Below are 12,673 nucleotides of genomic sequence, written 5' to 3' on the forward strand. Positions count from 1 at the left end.
GAATCTAAAGGCTAATATTTCACCTTCTTGCTAAGGGCTTTTACATTTATATCATTGCTGATAATAATAATTAGTCTTTATACAGTGTCATACATTTGTGAACTTCTCATTTTCCTTCAGCATGCCATCAAAATCAGCCACGGTTGCTGTTAAAGCTGTTGAAAATTCAGACTTCAAACAGGCAACTAGCAATGGGATTGCTAAAGAGCTGAAATCCAGCAGCACAGAACTCATGGTTGAAACCAAAGACAGGGTGTCAGCAAAGAAAGAGTCTTTTTACATCACCAGAGAAGCCAAAGAAAGTAAGCAGGGACAGCACCAAGAAGCAGTGTCTCCTCAAGAACATAAAGAAGTTAAAAAGGGACCTCCAGTCTTGCAGAAAACTTCAAGCACCATCACACTACAAGCTGTCAAACTGCAACCAGAACCAAAGGCAGAACCCCAGGCCACTTCCACCAGGCAGGGTGAAGACAGGAAAAGGGCTGTGCAGCTCCTGATGTCCCCTCAACAAACTCCACCTGTGACAGGGAAAGTCGGTCCAAGGAGTAGAGAAGCAGAAAACAGATCTGGAGCCCAGAAGTCTATAATGGAAGAGAAGAGGGAGCCTGTGGGAATTCTCCCTCGGTTTGAGAGCCATCCACAGAGTCTGGAAGCATCAGAAGGACAGGAGATTAAATTCAGGAGCAAAGGTAAAGGAATGAAGATTATCAGAGCCCCTGGGTTTAGTCAGGTTCCCCTTCTGTATGTGGAAGTGGGGAAGCAATTCCTCTGTCCTTGCAAGTTCTCCTTGTAAAGCCTTTTGGAAATAGAATCCAATGCTGTTTCCACAATACTTGTCTTAATGAAATTTTCAAACCATCCCATACCAGTGTCCATCTCCTCTCTCATCTGGGGTTTCCCCAGGTCTAACCTATGCTGCTCTTTCTAGGAGGTAGTTTTAAGCCCTCTTATATGAAGGTGCAAGAGAGAAAATGGATGGTACACTTTTCAGAACTGCAATTAGTTACATTGCCATTGAGCCAGAAAATTATCAGATAAGAAAATACAGTCTCTGCATTTCCCTTGTGGCATCTAATTTTACATCTATATTTTGTCAGCCTGATAGCCTGATCTGAATGTTTCCAAACAGCTGAAAAATAAAGTCAGAATTAAAAGGGAGGTTTAGAGTTTGCTCCACAGAATTTGACTGGGTTTTAACCTCTCAGAAGAGTAACAAGACCTGCATTTTGCTGAATATGGGTGGTGGATTTGGAACGTTTCTCTTTTTTCTTTCTTTTTTTTTTTTAATTCCAATTTTAGTAGAAAACAATGTGGAAGCGTTTTTCTACCTTTTTTTAAATTATACTTGCACTTTAAAGTGTTCCCACAAGTGAGAGAGAAATTGCATTTTATGTCTCTGGAGGCAAAAAAATCACTCAAACTATGGTAATTTATTTCATTTCCTGCTAGCTCTTGCCCCATGAGTACAGAATACAATTTATATCACAAGCCCAGAGAGTAAGGAGGGGCGGAAAAATTCCAAAGATACTGACACCTTTTGAATAGTTTATTTTTTAGGCACATTAGTACTAATAGCATGAATTGATTTTTGTCAGAGCATCTCAAACACTTTGCAAGATTTAACTAAGTCTTTATCCTGTTTGGTATGGAAATATAGTCACTTTTTTGCTTTGGCTTTGGACCCAAAGCACAAACTTGCATTCTGCAAGGGCCAGGTGTCTGCAGGAAGCTACAGTGGAACATCCCTAATGCATAAAATGAGTAATTCAAGAAAGTCTCCTGTGAATCCTCTCTGCAAACAGGTTGCTTTCACATGCCCTCCTGCCTACTCCTGCAGCGTCACCTAAAGCAGGTGGTCCAGGACGATATCAAGACGACTTCTGAGTATCTCCAGAGCAGGAAACTCCACAACCTCTCTGGGCAACCTGTGCCAGTGCTTAGTAACTCTTGCAGTAAAAATGTGTTTATGTTCAGACAAAATGTTCCATGTTTCAGTTTGTGTTCACTGCCTCTGGTGTTGTCACTGGACACCATTTGAAAATGCCTCATTTTGTTTTCTTCACACTCTCCCTTCAGATATTTATGTACATGGATGAGATTCCCCTCAAGCCTTCTCTTCTCCAGGCTGAGCAGTCCCAGCATAAATAATCTCAGTGGTAGTACTGTGGATGGCAAAGTACTGCTATGTGCTCAGAGACCATTTTAGCAGGGTAGGAAGGAATGGGAGCAGATTCCCTCTGTCTCCTCTAGTACCTTATCACACCCATTTTGACTGTGACTTTTAGAAGAACAATTTTCAGGTAGAAGTTCTTTTTCAGAGAGGGTTTTTCAACAAATGTTTGTTATTTTAAAAGATGGACTGGTCAAGAGATTTTAGAAGATCAGAAACATTAAACTGTCTTTTTGACAATAATTTTGTGTACTGCCAGTTAAGCTTTATATAATTATGTATGTGTGAATTTTACCTAATTTACAATGAAATAAATAATGGAATTACACAAGGGGGAATACCTGTTCCTAAAAATCCAAATGCCTGTTTGTGTAGTTTCAGGGAAACCGAAGCCAGATGTGAAGTGGTTCAAAGAAGGTCGACCTGTTAAAGCTGGAGAAGATGTTCAGATATATGAAGAAGATGGAATTCATTGCCTATGGTTAAAGAAAGCCTGTTTGAGGGACAGTGGATCTTACAGCTGTACAGCTGTCAACCCCAACGGCCAGACTTCCACCAGCTGGTTGTTAACTGTCAGCAGTAAGTAGCTCTGAGCCCATCTGCACTTTGAAACTGAGCTTTTTTTAGCTGTCAGAGGGTGGTGACCCCATAATTTCTATTGGACTTCTCAATGCAGATTAATTCTGATTCCTACTGCTGTGAATAATGTGGTGTGGGACAGCAGGCAAGCCACTACTGACATACTGGGTTTTGTTGTTTGTATAGCTAAAACCATCTTAATGAATGTTTTGTAGCAAGGGAGGCCTATTCTTTACTCCTGTTTTCTATTAATGCTTGTATTTACTACATGTTGCTAAAAATTTTGTTGTTCTGCATTTAGTTCTTTTGGAGTTGCTTAGCATTTCTATAGAACACTGAAAATTTGAAATGACTTTCAAGCACGAACCAATCCTGTTTGCAAAGCAAAGAGGAAGAAAAGGGAAAGAATGAGAAATGCATTTTGCTAAATTCAAGTACACATTGCACTAACAAATTGTTTTAAGCTTGAAGGTACTGTCTTACTGGTCTGTTTGAAAATTTTGTTGACCTCTAGCAATTCCTGTCCTCGGTTCTAATGTTTTCACCTGGTTTTAGGTTTTGTCTTGGATCTATAATCATGTTTATGCAACATTTCCCTACTTGCTGTGCCTGAAGTTAAACTAGGATATCCAAGATATTCTCCTTCTGACCCATGGACCTATAAACTGCATCCTTAACTCTCCCTGTTTCTCATTGCCAGTCAGGGATGATCTGGGAGGGGGACTGGGAGAAGACAGACAAGAGGGAAGAATTACCCTTCCTGTTCTTTGTGCTGAGCTCTCTGGTAATATCCTTGTACCCTTGTAGTGATTGGCTGCAAATGGTGGATTCCGGCATAGAAAACCACCACCTAAGAGCTTGAGGGCTGGCAATGCCTGCTTTGTGGATGCCAGAAAAACCCTTTCTTTATACCAGACCATTGCTCAAAATGGTTTCTATCCCTCAGTAAAACATTTCATTGTGGTTAGTCCAGCCATGTCACATAAGCATCCCTAGAAAAAAGACACTAAGTCTTGTCAGTTTGGGTTAAAGGAACTGTTTTCATTTTGGTTTTAAAGGGCCTAAAGTTGAAGAGGTTGCTCCATGCTTTTCCAGTGTCTTGAAGGGCTGTGCTGTGAGTGAAGGGCAAGACTTTGTGCTGCAGTGCTGTGTGGGAGGGGTCCCTGTGCCTCACATCACGTGGCTTCTCAATGGTAAGGAATGCCCTGTTCTGCAACACCTGCACCGACACCCACAGGCTCTGAGTACTGCACAAAGCGCTCTAAATCACCCTAATGTAACCCCCCGGAACGAAATTATTTGCGCACACATCGTGTGCACGAGGTGTGGCTGGAGCAGGGTCTGCATTGCCGCAGTTCCGCCGTGTGTCCAGCAGGGAGCGCTGGTTACTAGGCTGTGCCCAGGTGGGTCACCTGGACTGTGTCAAACAGCCCCTCACAGAGTGTGACACTTCTGTGCTGCTGGTGGTGACAGGGCTGTGCCCAGGTGGGTCACCTGGGCTGTGTCAAACAACCCCTCACAGAGTGTGACACTTCTGTGCTGCTGGTGGTGACAGGGCTGTGCCCAGGTAGGTCACCTGGGCTGTGTCAAACAGCCCTTCACAGAGTGTGACACTTCTGTGCCACTGCTGCCCTGTGCTGAATCCTGTGCTGCCCCCACACCTTTGGCATGAGCTTCTGCTCAGAGCTTAACGGGTTGGCATCATGATCCTTCAGGGATAGTAAGTTCTACACAAATAAGTGCAGCATCACTCTTTGCAGTGGGAAGGAAACCAGTGCCTGATTCCACCCTTTCAATTAGCTGGGCAGGTTGTAATTGGTATTAGCAGTTTTGTTCCCAAGATCTTGAAAGCACAGCTCTTCTGGTCGCTTCTTGGCTAGAAATACATTCCTTGAGATTCTAATGTTTGCCTGAAGCTGACTGGAAAGAGAAAAATCGGTAAAATATTTTTGACTTTTATCACAGTGTATCTATCATCTCCTCCCCTATGGTGGTTGCACAACTGAACAGTCAGGGTTCCTTAACTTCCCCTTAATACCACAGCTAGGCCCAAGCACCAACGTTTTGCATACATTCCAAATGATTTCAGAAATCCAGGCATTGCATGCTTTGGCTAAGGGCTCTTTCCATTTAAAGCCATGTCTGTTAAACACTAGACAAATTTGTGCAGTTTAACCCATGATCACCTCTTTTACTCCTGAAATGCAATTGATTTTTTTGCAGACTCTCTCAGGCTATCTTTGTGTCTGTATGTGATTATAAACAAAGAATAGCATACTTTGCCATAAAGATGTTTCCTCCAGGATTATTTTAAAATTAATTATTTGCACATGATCTCTGTATTTCTTTATCCATTCAGAGTAAATGGAATAACTGAAAAGTGGCAGGGCAAATGAACCGTGACCTTGAGATTGGTATGTTCCCACAGCCTGGTCTGTTCACCTTCCCAATAACCCCATGTCTAGAATAGCAAGGCCAATGCTTTATTTACAACATAAAACATGTGAGTAGATGTTCTGACACTCTCCCATTGGACATAATTTGTTTCTCTGTCTGAAGGCTACTCTGAAGTTCCTCCTTTGCAGACGTGAGTAGAATCATTGTTGGGCTGTGCAAGAATTCTCTTGCAGGTCAGGGTCAGTCATTTGATCTTTATATTCCACGAGTACCCTTGATCATAAAGGGTTCCCTTATGTACTTACACTCAGCTATCTTCACATACAGAGCATCTTCCTGTCTCAGATGACTGACTTTGGGTTGATTTTCAAATGATTTGTGGTTCATCAGGCATAGAAACAGTCTCCATTTGTGTAACTATGTTCTGCTAATCAGAAGACTGTTGTCTCCTGAAAAAGACAGCTTAGAGAAATAAGGGATGTGTTTCTGTGCTGCGCTGTGCCCCCTGCCTTTTGTCAGGATGTTTGTTCTGCATTAACCTTTCTTCTCACCAATCTCATGCAGGTCTGCCCCTGTTCAGGTATGGCCATGCTCATATTGCATCCAAGCTTCTAACTGTGGTTGCATCAGTATTACAAGGAAGCAAATGCAGCTGGATTTTATTTTAGTTAGTTGGATTTCAAACCATTAGTGTTCTGTAAGTGAAAGTCAGTGCATTAACCCTGCTCTTAAATCAAAAGGCAGTGATGAGTCTGAGTAACAGAAGCACAAGAAACTACGATAATAAAATTTAGGAACATCATATATTATTCTAACGACGCAAGCACAAGACTTTCATTCCAGACTCCTAAAACATATCACTATAGTTTAATGCTTTTCTGCCTTGCGTCTGATTTTGAGACATAACTGTTTATATATCATTTTGGTACAAACTTGAATGGATCATAAACAGTTGTTTAATGTTGATAATTCCATGTACACTCCTAGGTTCATTATTTTACTTAAGGATCAAATTGGCTATTGTGATATCCATTTGAATGCAAACATTTCCTTCCTGTCTACCGGCTAGTAGATCCTACAAACTTTTCATATTTATATCCATGATCAAATAAAGGAGTGTTTCTGGCCCTGAAATATTATTCCAAGTAGACGTAACAGTGGTTTTTTTGGTGGAGTCTTTCATTGACTGACCATATGAAGGAAATAGTATATTTACAGTACATAATTTAAGGCAAGCAGACAAATTTTGTTTTTAAAAACAGGTGTATTAGCATCTGCTGTCCATGTTTGGAACATAAAGCTTTTCATATTCACAGTTGGCTGTGACAGAGGAAAAAGCAATCTGCTGAGAGCAATCACACTGCTGTCCAAAACACAGCCCTTTTGCAGAACTGCATAGAAATAAAAATCATATGGGACAGGATGGCAAAGTTCAATAGATAATATCAAATGCAAATTGTCTCCCGAGCACAACAGTGCTCACAAAGCAGAATTAATTTTGGAAGAGAACAGTGAGGAAAGGATGTATATCTTGGTGAAAAATGAATGTAAAGGCCAAGTTATCGAATCATAAGAAATACCAACAGAAGGCTGCTTTGAGAAACAAATAGGGGAAAAAAAAATAAAAAAGGAAGAAAGCAGAACAGTCTCCCTTCCAGGCTGGCCATCCCTTGATACTGAACACCTTGCATGGTATCCAGTCTGCCTTCCCACAATCTCCCAGGTATCGAAACCACTGGAGAACTAAAAGCTGTGCAATAACTTCTTGTACAATGTTACACACAGCACTGCTTTAGATAGATAATTTTGCCAGCTGTGACTGCATATGAATTCAAAACATTTTCCAAGCATTATGCAGAGTGACCTCTCTTGCAGGTCAATAGAGACAAAAAGTAGGTGGTGTGTGCTCTGCATTGTCTGTAATTACATCTTGGCATCTGTGGGGATGAGCAGTTTTTCCATATTCATGGAGACTGAACAAATAAGAGCTACCTGACTGAACTATGAATTTTATTAGAGCTCTTACTCTTCTCTGCAACTTTACCATTAAAGCTTTTTTCCCAACCATTTCAAGATGATTCTTTTGTCCTCTTGGTCTTACTTTACCTTTATTTTAAGTTTCTTTCAGAATATTCACTGATTTACTGGCAAATTCCCTGAAAGTAAATTTCTTGTGTTTTAGTGCTGGTCTCGTCAAAGCCTCATAAATACCTTTTTGCATGTACTGTCTGTGACAATACTTCAGTGTGAAACTCCAGCTTACTTTATCTTCTTTAAGTGCTCTATGGGTAACTTCTTTTTTCAGTTGCAGGAATAAAGAGTGTATGACTATATTAAGTATCTTTCTATTCATGCTGCTTTCTGAGTGCTTTTTTTCCTCTCCCAGAGTTGAATTGAACCTCATTCTGCTGAATTTAAAAGCAATATGACCATGACTTTAGCATAACAATTCTCTGAGTAGTGTTTGGTTTTAGGATAGCTTTGTGATTTGTCCAGAAAGCTTTTAATAAATGAGCCAAGGGAAAATTTTCTTTCTCCAGGCATAACATGCCAGCAGAAAGGTATTTTTTGTTATTGTTCCTGCTGCCAAGCTGTCGTGGGGATTTGACTGTTCTGCCTCTGGAGAAGGGAACATTTCACTACTGGGAGAGTTGTTTTTATTACATCAAAATTTAACTACTATGGATGTAACTTAGAGTCTTGCTGCAGGTTATTCCTAAGGGCTCATACACTTGTGTTTCTTTCCTGGGGTCTAATGGCTGTTCTGTAGGTGAATTTTGTGAATACTGCTGAAAAACAGCCATAGTGTTGTTGGGAGCTGGAGTGAAAAAGAACCTTGACAAAACTTCAGGACATGGTGAAGGAGCCCACATTTTATTTTTCCACACAGAACGCTTACCCTATTCATTTGCCTACTCACAACAGAAATAAAAAGGCATTTTCCCAGTTTTGGTGATGCAACTTTTATCCTGAGTGTATTTCTGATAGTGCATCATTGCATCATTTGGCGCTACTAATGGTGACAAATGTCAGAATCCCAGACAGGATCCCTGTCAGGTTAGATATTTTATAGTTGGACTAGGAAGGGAGTCCAGTGGCCAACCTCTTACAGAAAGTTTTGTCTGCTTGGCCTTTAGCTCTACATCAACATATTTGAATGTAGTGCTACTCCCACGTGCAAAAACGGTGTGGTTCAAGGTAGTGGTTACAACAGTCTGTGTGTAACTGAGTGAAAGTGACCTCAAGGGAACCAGTAATAAGAATATGTGAGCTGTGAGAAAGGAGAAGAGAGTTTATTCTAAACATGTAGTCTTCTGGGTAGGTGATTAAATATTCACTCCAATTTTTTAAATGACAGAAAATTTGTTAACATAACAAACAGATGGCTTATAAGTAGAGGAACAAGAAAGGTCTGTCCCATCATTTAATTTATCCTCATAGCACAAGACTGCTTCTTAGAAACCCCAGAGCTTTATCCTATTTTGAAATTATTTTGACAATGATGTCAGTATTGATCTTTCCTTTTGAACATGAAGTCCCAAATGACAGATTTCTTTGATTCAGTCCTGGACAATTTCTCTGCTGTTTCGTCCTCTTCTCTTAGATGACCCTAATTTCTTTTTTCAGCGTGATGTTTATGCACAGGTAACAGGCCCTCTTAAGCATTGCATACACTGGGAAAGCAACCAAAGATGAGTCAGTAGTGGAAACTATTTAATATTAGCAAAACAGGTTGCAGAAGCATTTTAGAAAGCAAGGTTGATATTGATGACAGTTCCTGAAACAATAGCAAGGCAATTTTAAACCATGCACACTACTATTTAAACATGTACCCAACCAATTCAAGGAACCACTGTCTTAAAATGAACTTCTTTGATAGTCACATCACCACGGATCAGACGGTACCTGTCTGTTACTGCACTAACACTGCAGTGCAGATTGACTGCCACAGATTTTGCTGTCTCTCTTGAAATGTCTTCCACTACAAAGCACCTTGTGGGGGACTTCAAGTGCTCCTTCATGCCCAACAGATTTTGCATATCTAGTTTTATCTGCATTTTACCTATTTCCAGGCAAATTACAAGATGAAGACAATGTTTGAAGAAAACAGACAAGACAGTTCTTGTCTTATCCACGTGAATCTATCAAAAATGCAAAGATAAACCTTTCCCCTCTAGCTGCTACTCAAGGTAGCAGCCAGTGGATCTACTGGAGAGCTTTGTCTGACAACCATAAAGTGCTTTGTGCTCGTGATGCTGCTGGTTGTAGTCACTAGAGAGCAGTGGCTGAGCACCAGAGAGTGGCATCTGGCTCTGTGCTTCAATATACTGGCTGGTGTCAGGCATCCAGATTTCAGTGAAATATAGATGTGCTTTTGAAACTTGGGGCAGATGTATTAAGTCAATTCTCTTCCTTTCTGTCTGCAGACCAGCCAATTCAATATGCCCATTCCACTTTTGAAGATGGAGTTGCAAAATTGACTGTCCAAGATGCCCTACCAGAAGATGATGGCATTTATACCTGTCTGGCTGAAAACAACAAAGGACAGGCATCTTGCAGTGCTCAGGTCACAGTCAAAGGTGAATATCTCAGCCTGTTGCAATCACTACAATCATATAAACCAATCTTCTTTAACAAAAATAATGTTGGATCCTTAACAGAGGTGGTTGTAAGTGGATTCTATATTTTTTCTAAGCTTTTATCAGCTGAGTACTTCTCTCCCTTGAAGTGTGTGCAACTTAAGTGCTTAAGGACTGTGTAGTGTAAAATAATATGTATGTTTCAGAAAAAGTTATTAATCCTCTGACCTGGCTTAGTGCACAGAACTGTGAGGCTCTTCTGGAAGGGGTGTTCCAGTGTGAGAAAAGCAGTTTCTCCCTGCTGAAAGAAAGTGCAGTGTGACCAATATCAGCAGGCAGAGTGTTGTGGTGAGGAGGCAGAGCACAGAGACCAGTGCCAGGGACTGCAATTGTGATATCAAATGCCAATATTCTTGTTCTGTTACCAGAATTTATCAGATGTAATTCTGAACAGGCATGTATCAGTTAATTTGGGGCAGTATTACTCTAAATAAGTGGAATCTTGGTAGTGAAGGTACCAGAAGAACATTGTAGTAAGTAACTGAGATGGCATGTTGTCTCAGAAATCTGAGACAGTGCTGATTTGACACAGTTGATTTGTCCATGAACACCATAACTCTGCACTAAGGTCTGAAAAAACACAGTCTGAAAGACCAGAGGTCACCATGAAGACAAGAGATGACAGAATTCCATGGATAAATTCAACACTGAGGTAGTGTTCATCAGGAATATGGTCTTTATTCTTTCAGTCTCCCCTCGCATCAGTTTATACAGGTGTTATTTTATGGCCTGGAGATGATCATCCCCCTCTCTATTCCACCCCGGTCCCTCAGACTCCCCCTCCCTCTGCAATCAAGTCTGTGTTTGGTATTTGTCACCTGCAAATGATTTTTTTTCTGAATTTATAATAGTTTCTCACTGCCTGTCCAACAGACTGTGAGTGGCAGCTGCTGAGGAAACTATTCATTTTGTCTGTGACTAAATAATACCTGCCCGAAATCTGTACACAGTTAGATGGCAAATGTGTCCTGATCCCTGGGATTTCAAGATCTGTCTTTGTTTGCCAGTGTTCTGGGTTGCTTGTCTACAGCACTTCAGTGCTATGCCTGCCCCTATTCTGTCTCTATGAATCCACTTAAAACCCACGTAGACAAGCCTAAAATGAAAACAAATTCTGGTAAACCTGTGAAGTTAATTTCTTGATTACCAAACTGGAAATGCAGTCGTCCCCTCCCTGCCCTCCCACCCCTGAAAAAAGCCACAGAGTAGGAAAACACTGATTTAAAATAATCCTGAAACTAATCTATTCTCAAAGCCATCACTTACAATTTCTCAGGAGCATTTCATCTGCATTAGCTAAGTGCCAGTCAAGAGCCCTCCACCTTGAGGGAGCTGCCTTTGACACAGGACCTGCTGGTCCATCACTGGGACTCAGAAACCAAAAAGACAGCCCCCCTCTTACAAACCACTCCTGAGTTATTTTAGGCTTGACTTACAATGCCAACGTGGGAGCAGGAGTGAGCTGGACTTTCCCTGGTCTGGTGTGCTGGGCTATTTCAGGCTCAGTAGTCACTGTTGCACTGCTTTGGATTCCTCCTGTTCCTTAGTTAGTTTGGGGCTAGAAACCTGCATTGCCGCTATTACGGGGAATTAGTTCTTCTCTTCTGCATCCCATTCTGTTTTCTGGGACACAGGAAAGAGCGGCATGGGAAGAACAAGAGCAGAATTAAGAACATGAATGTTGGGCTGTAAACCCAAGGGTTCAACATTTTTACAGTTTTGGCTGTCCCCTCTGCTTCATCCCCAAAAATCATTATGTCCCTGTTGCCATGAGGATTATAGTAACTTTCAGATCAATGTGAGTTTTTCTGACAAAAATAGTACAAATTTAAAATCGTGATCTCCAAATCTCTTATCTGTTTGTATAATTTTTTTCCATCAGGACCTCTAGCAAAAGCTTATTGCCATTAGAGTTCTTTGAGTCCCTGGATGCTGCCACAAAGGCTCTCTAAATGCTCAGCTTTTGCAAACAGAATACAGCAGAAAATCCTGGTACATGCAGAAAGGGAGAAAACTTCAAAAATCCTCTCCTGACCAGAAACTGATTTTTGGAATAAAGTCTGTAAAACTATTTCTGAATTATAAGCCATCTCTCTCCAGTTGCTTTTTGTCTTCAGGATGATTTAAGGATTTCAGGTTTCATGCAGTGCTCAGTTTGTTCATTCATTGTTAGAGAAATATTTTCTTTTGGTATGTGACATGTAATTTGTATTTAATATGAGAAGGAATGGATGTTCTTGGCATATCATCAGTATCAGACCAATGTCAGAATCCAGCTTTTCCTTAAATTGCTACTGTGGTCCTTGAACACATCCCTGAGTCTGTCTGGATCTACATTTCGCTTCATATTGCCTTTTTTTGCTTTGCTGTTCCACTGCAAGGATCTCATGAAGGGATATTGTGCTGTGATCACTGGGGAAACTGCCTGGAGTGAATAGTCTGTCCTAACAGTAAAACTCAACTTTATTTTTCTAAACTAAATTCAGCTCATGGATAATTCGGAAAAGTTAACACTAAGGATAGTCAGTGGCAAACTGTTCTGTTCGTGTCTGAATTATAATACAAGATGGTACTTAAACCTGCTAGTAGGTTACAGGTGTTATCTAGCTGTATATTGTGTTTTCTGATCAACTTCTGTGCATTCTTTGGCCTTTGGAACATCTGCAGCTTCATTTTTGTCAAAGGAAATTTCCTTTTGTGGGGCTACTGTAGCAAAAAACATTTTAAAGGCCCTTTGCCCCATACAGGGCTACTGCTCCAAGTCCTGTTAAATACAAAGGTGGGATTTTTTTCCAGTACTTTGCAGTGGACCCTGGATAATTATCTAGGCTTATTGTGGCACAGCATTCCTTCTAAGTCATCAGTCTCGGGTTCATTTATGGTTGTC

General features: G+C 40.8%; 1 protein-coding gene across 8 annotated transcripts in view; it reads left to right on the forward strand.

Moving 5' to 3' along the window:
* Nucleotides 1-12,673, forward strand: part of MYLK (myosin light chain kinase) — a 197,031-nt gene that overhangs the window by 85,913 nt on the left and 98,445 nt on the right. For 6 of the 8 annotated variants that reach the window (XM_071562932.1, XM_071562934.1, XM_071562939.1 and 3 more), the window contains 4 exons: nucleotides 121-689; nucleotides 2,546-2,749; nucleotides 3,808-3,942; nucleotides 9,574-9,726. In XM_071562932.1, coding sequence (XP_071419033.1) covers nucleotides 121-689; nucleotides 2,546-2,749; nucleotides 3,808-3,942; nucleotides 9,574-9,726 — 1,061 coding nt within the window. The remainder of the gene's footprint in view (nucleotides 1-120; nucleotides 690-2,545; nucleotides 2,750-3,807; nucleotides 3,943-9,573; nucleotides 9,727-12,673) is intronic. The other 2 variants (XM_071562935.1, XM_071562933.1) reach the window with 2 other exon arrangements.

This window comes from Pithys albifrons, chromosome 8 (genome assembly GCF_047495875.1).
Source record: "Pithys albifrons albifrons isolate INPA30051 chromosome 8, PitAlb_v1, whole genome shotgun sequence".
Taxonomy (NCBI): domain Eukaryota; kingdom Metazoa; phylum Chordata; class Aves; order Passeriformes; family Thamnophilidae; genus Pithys; species Pithys albifrons.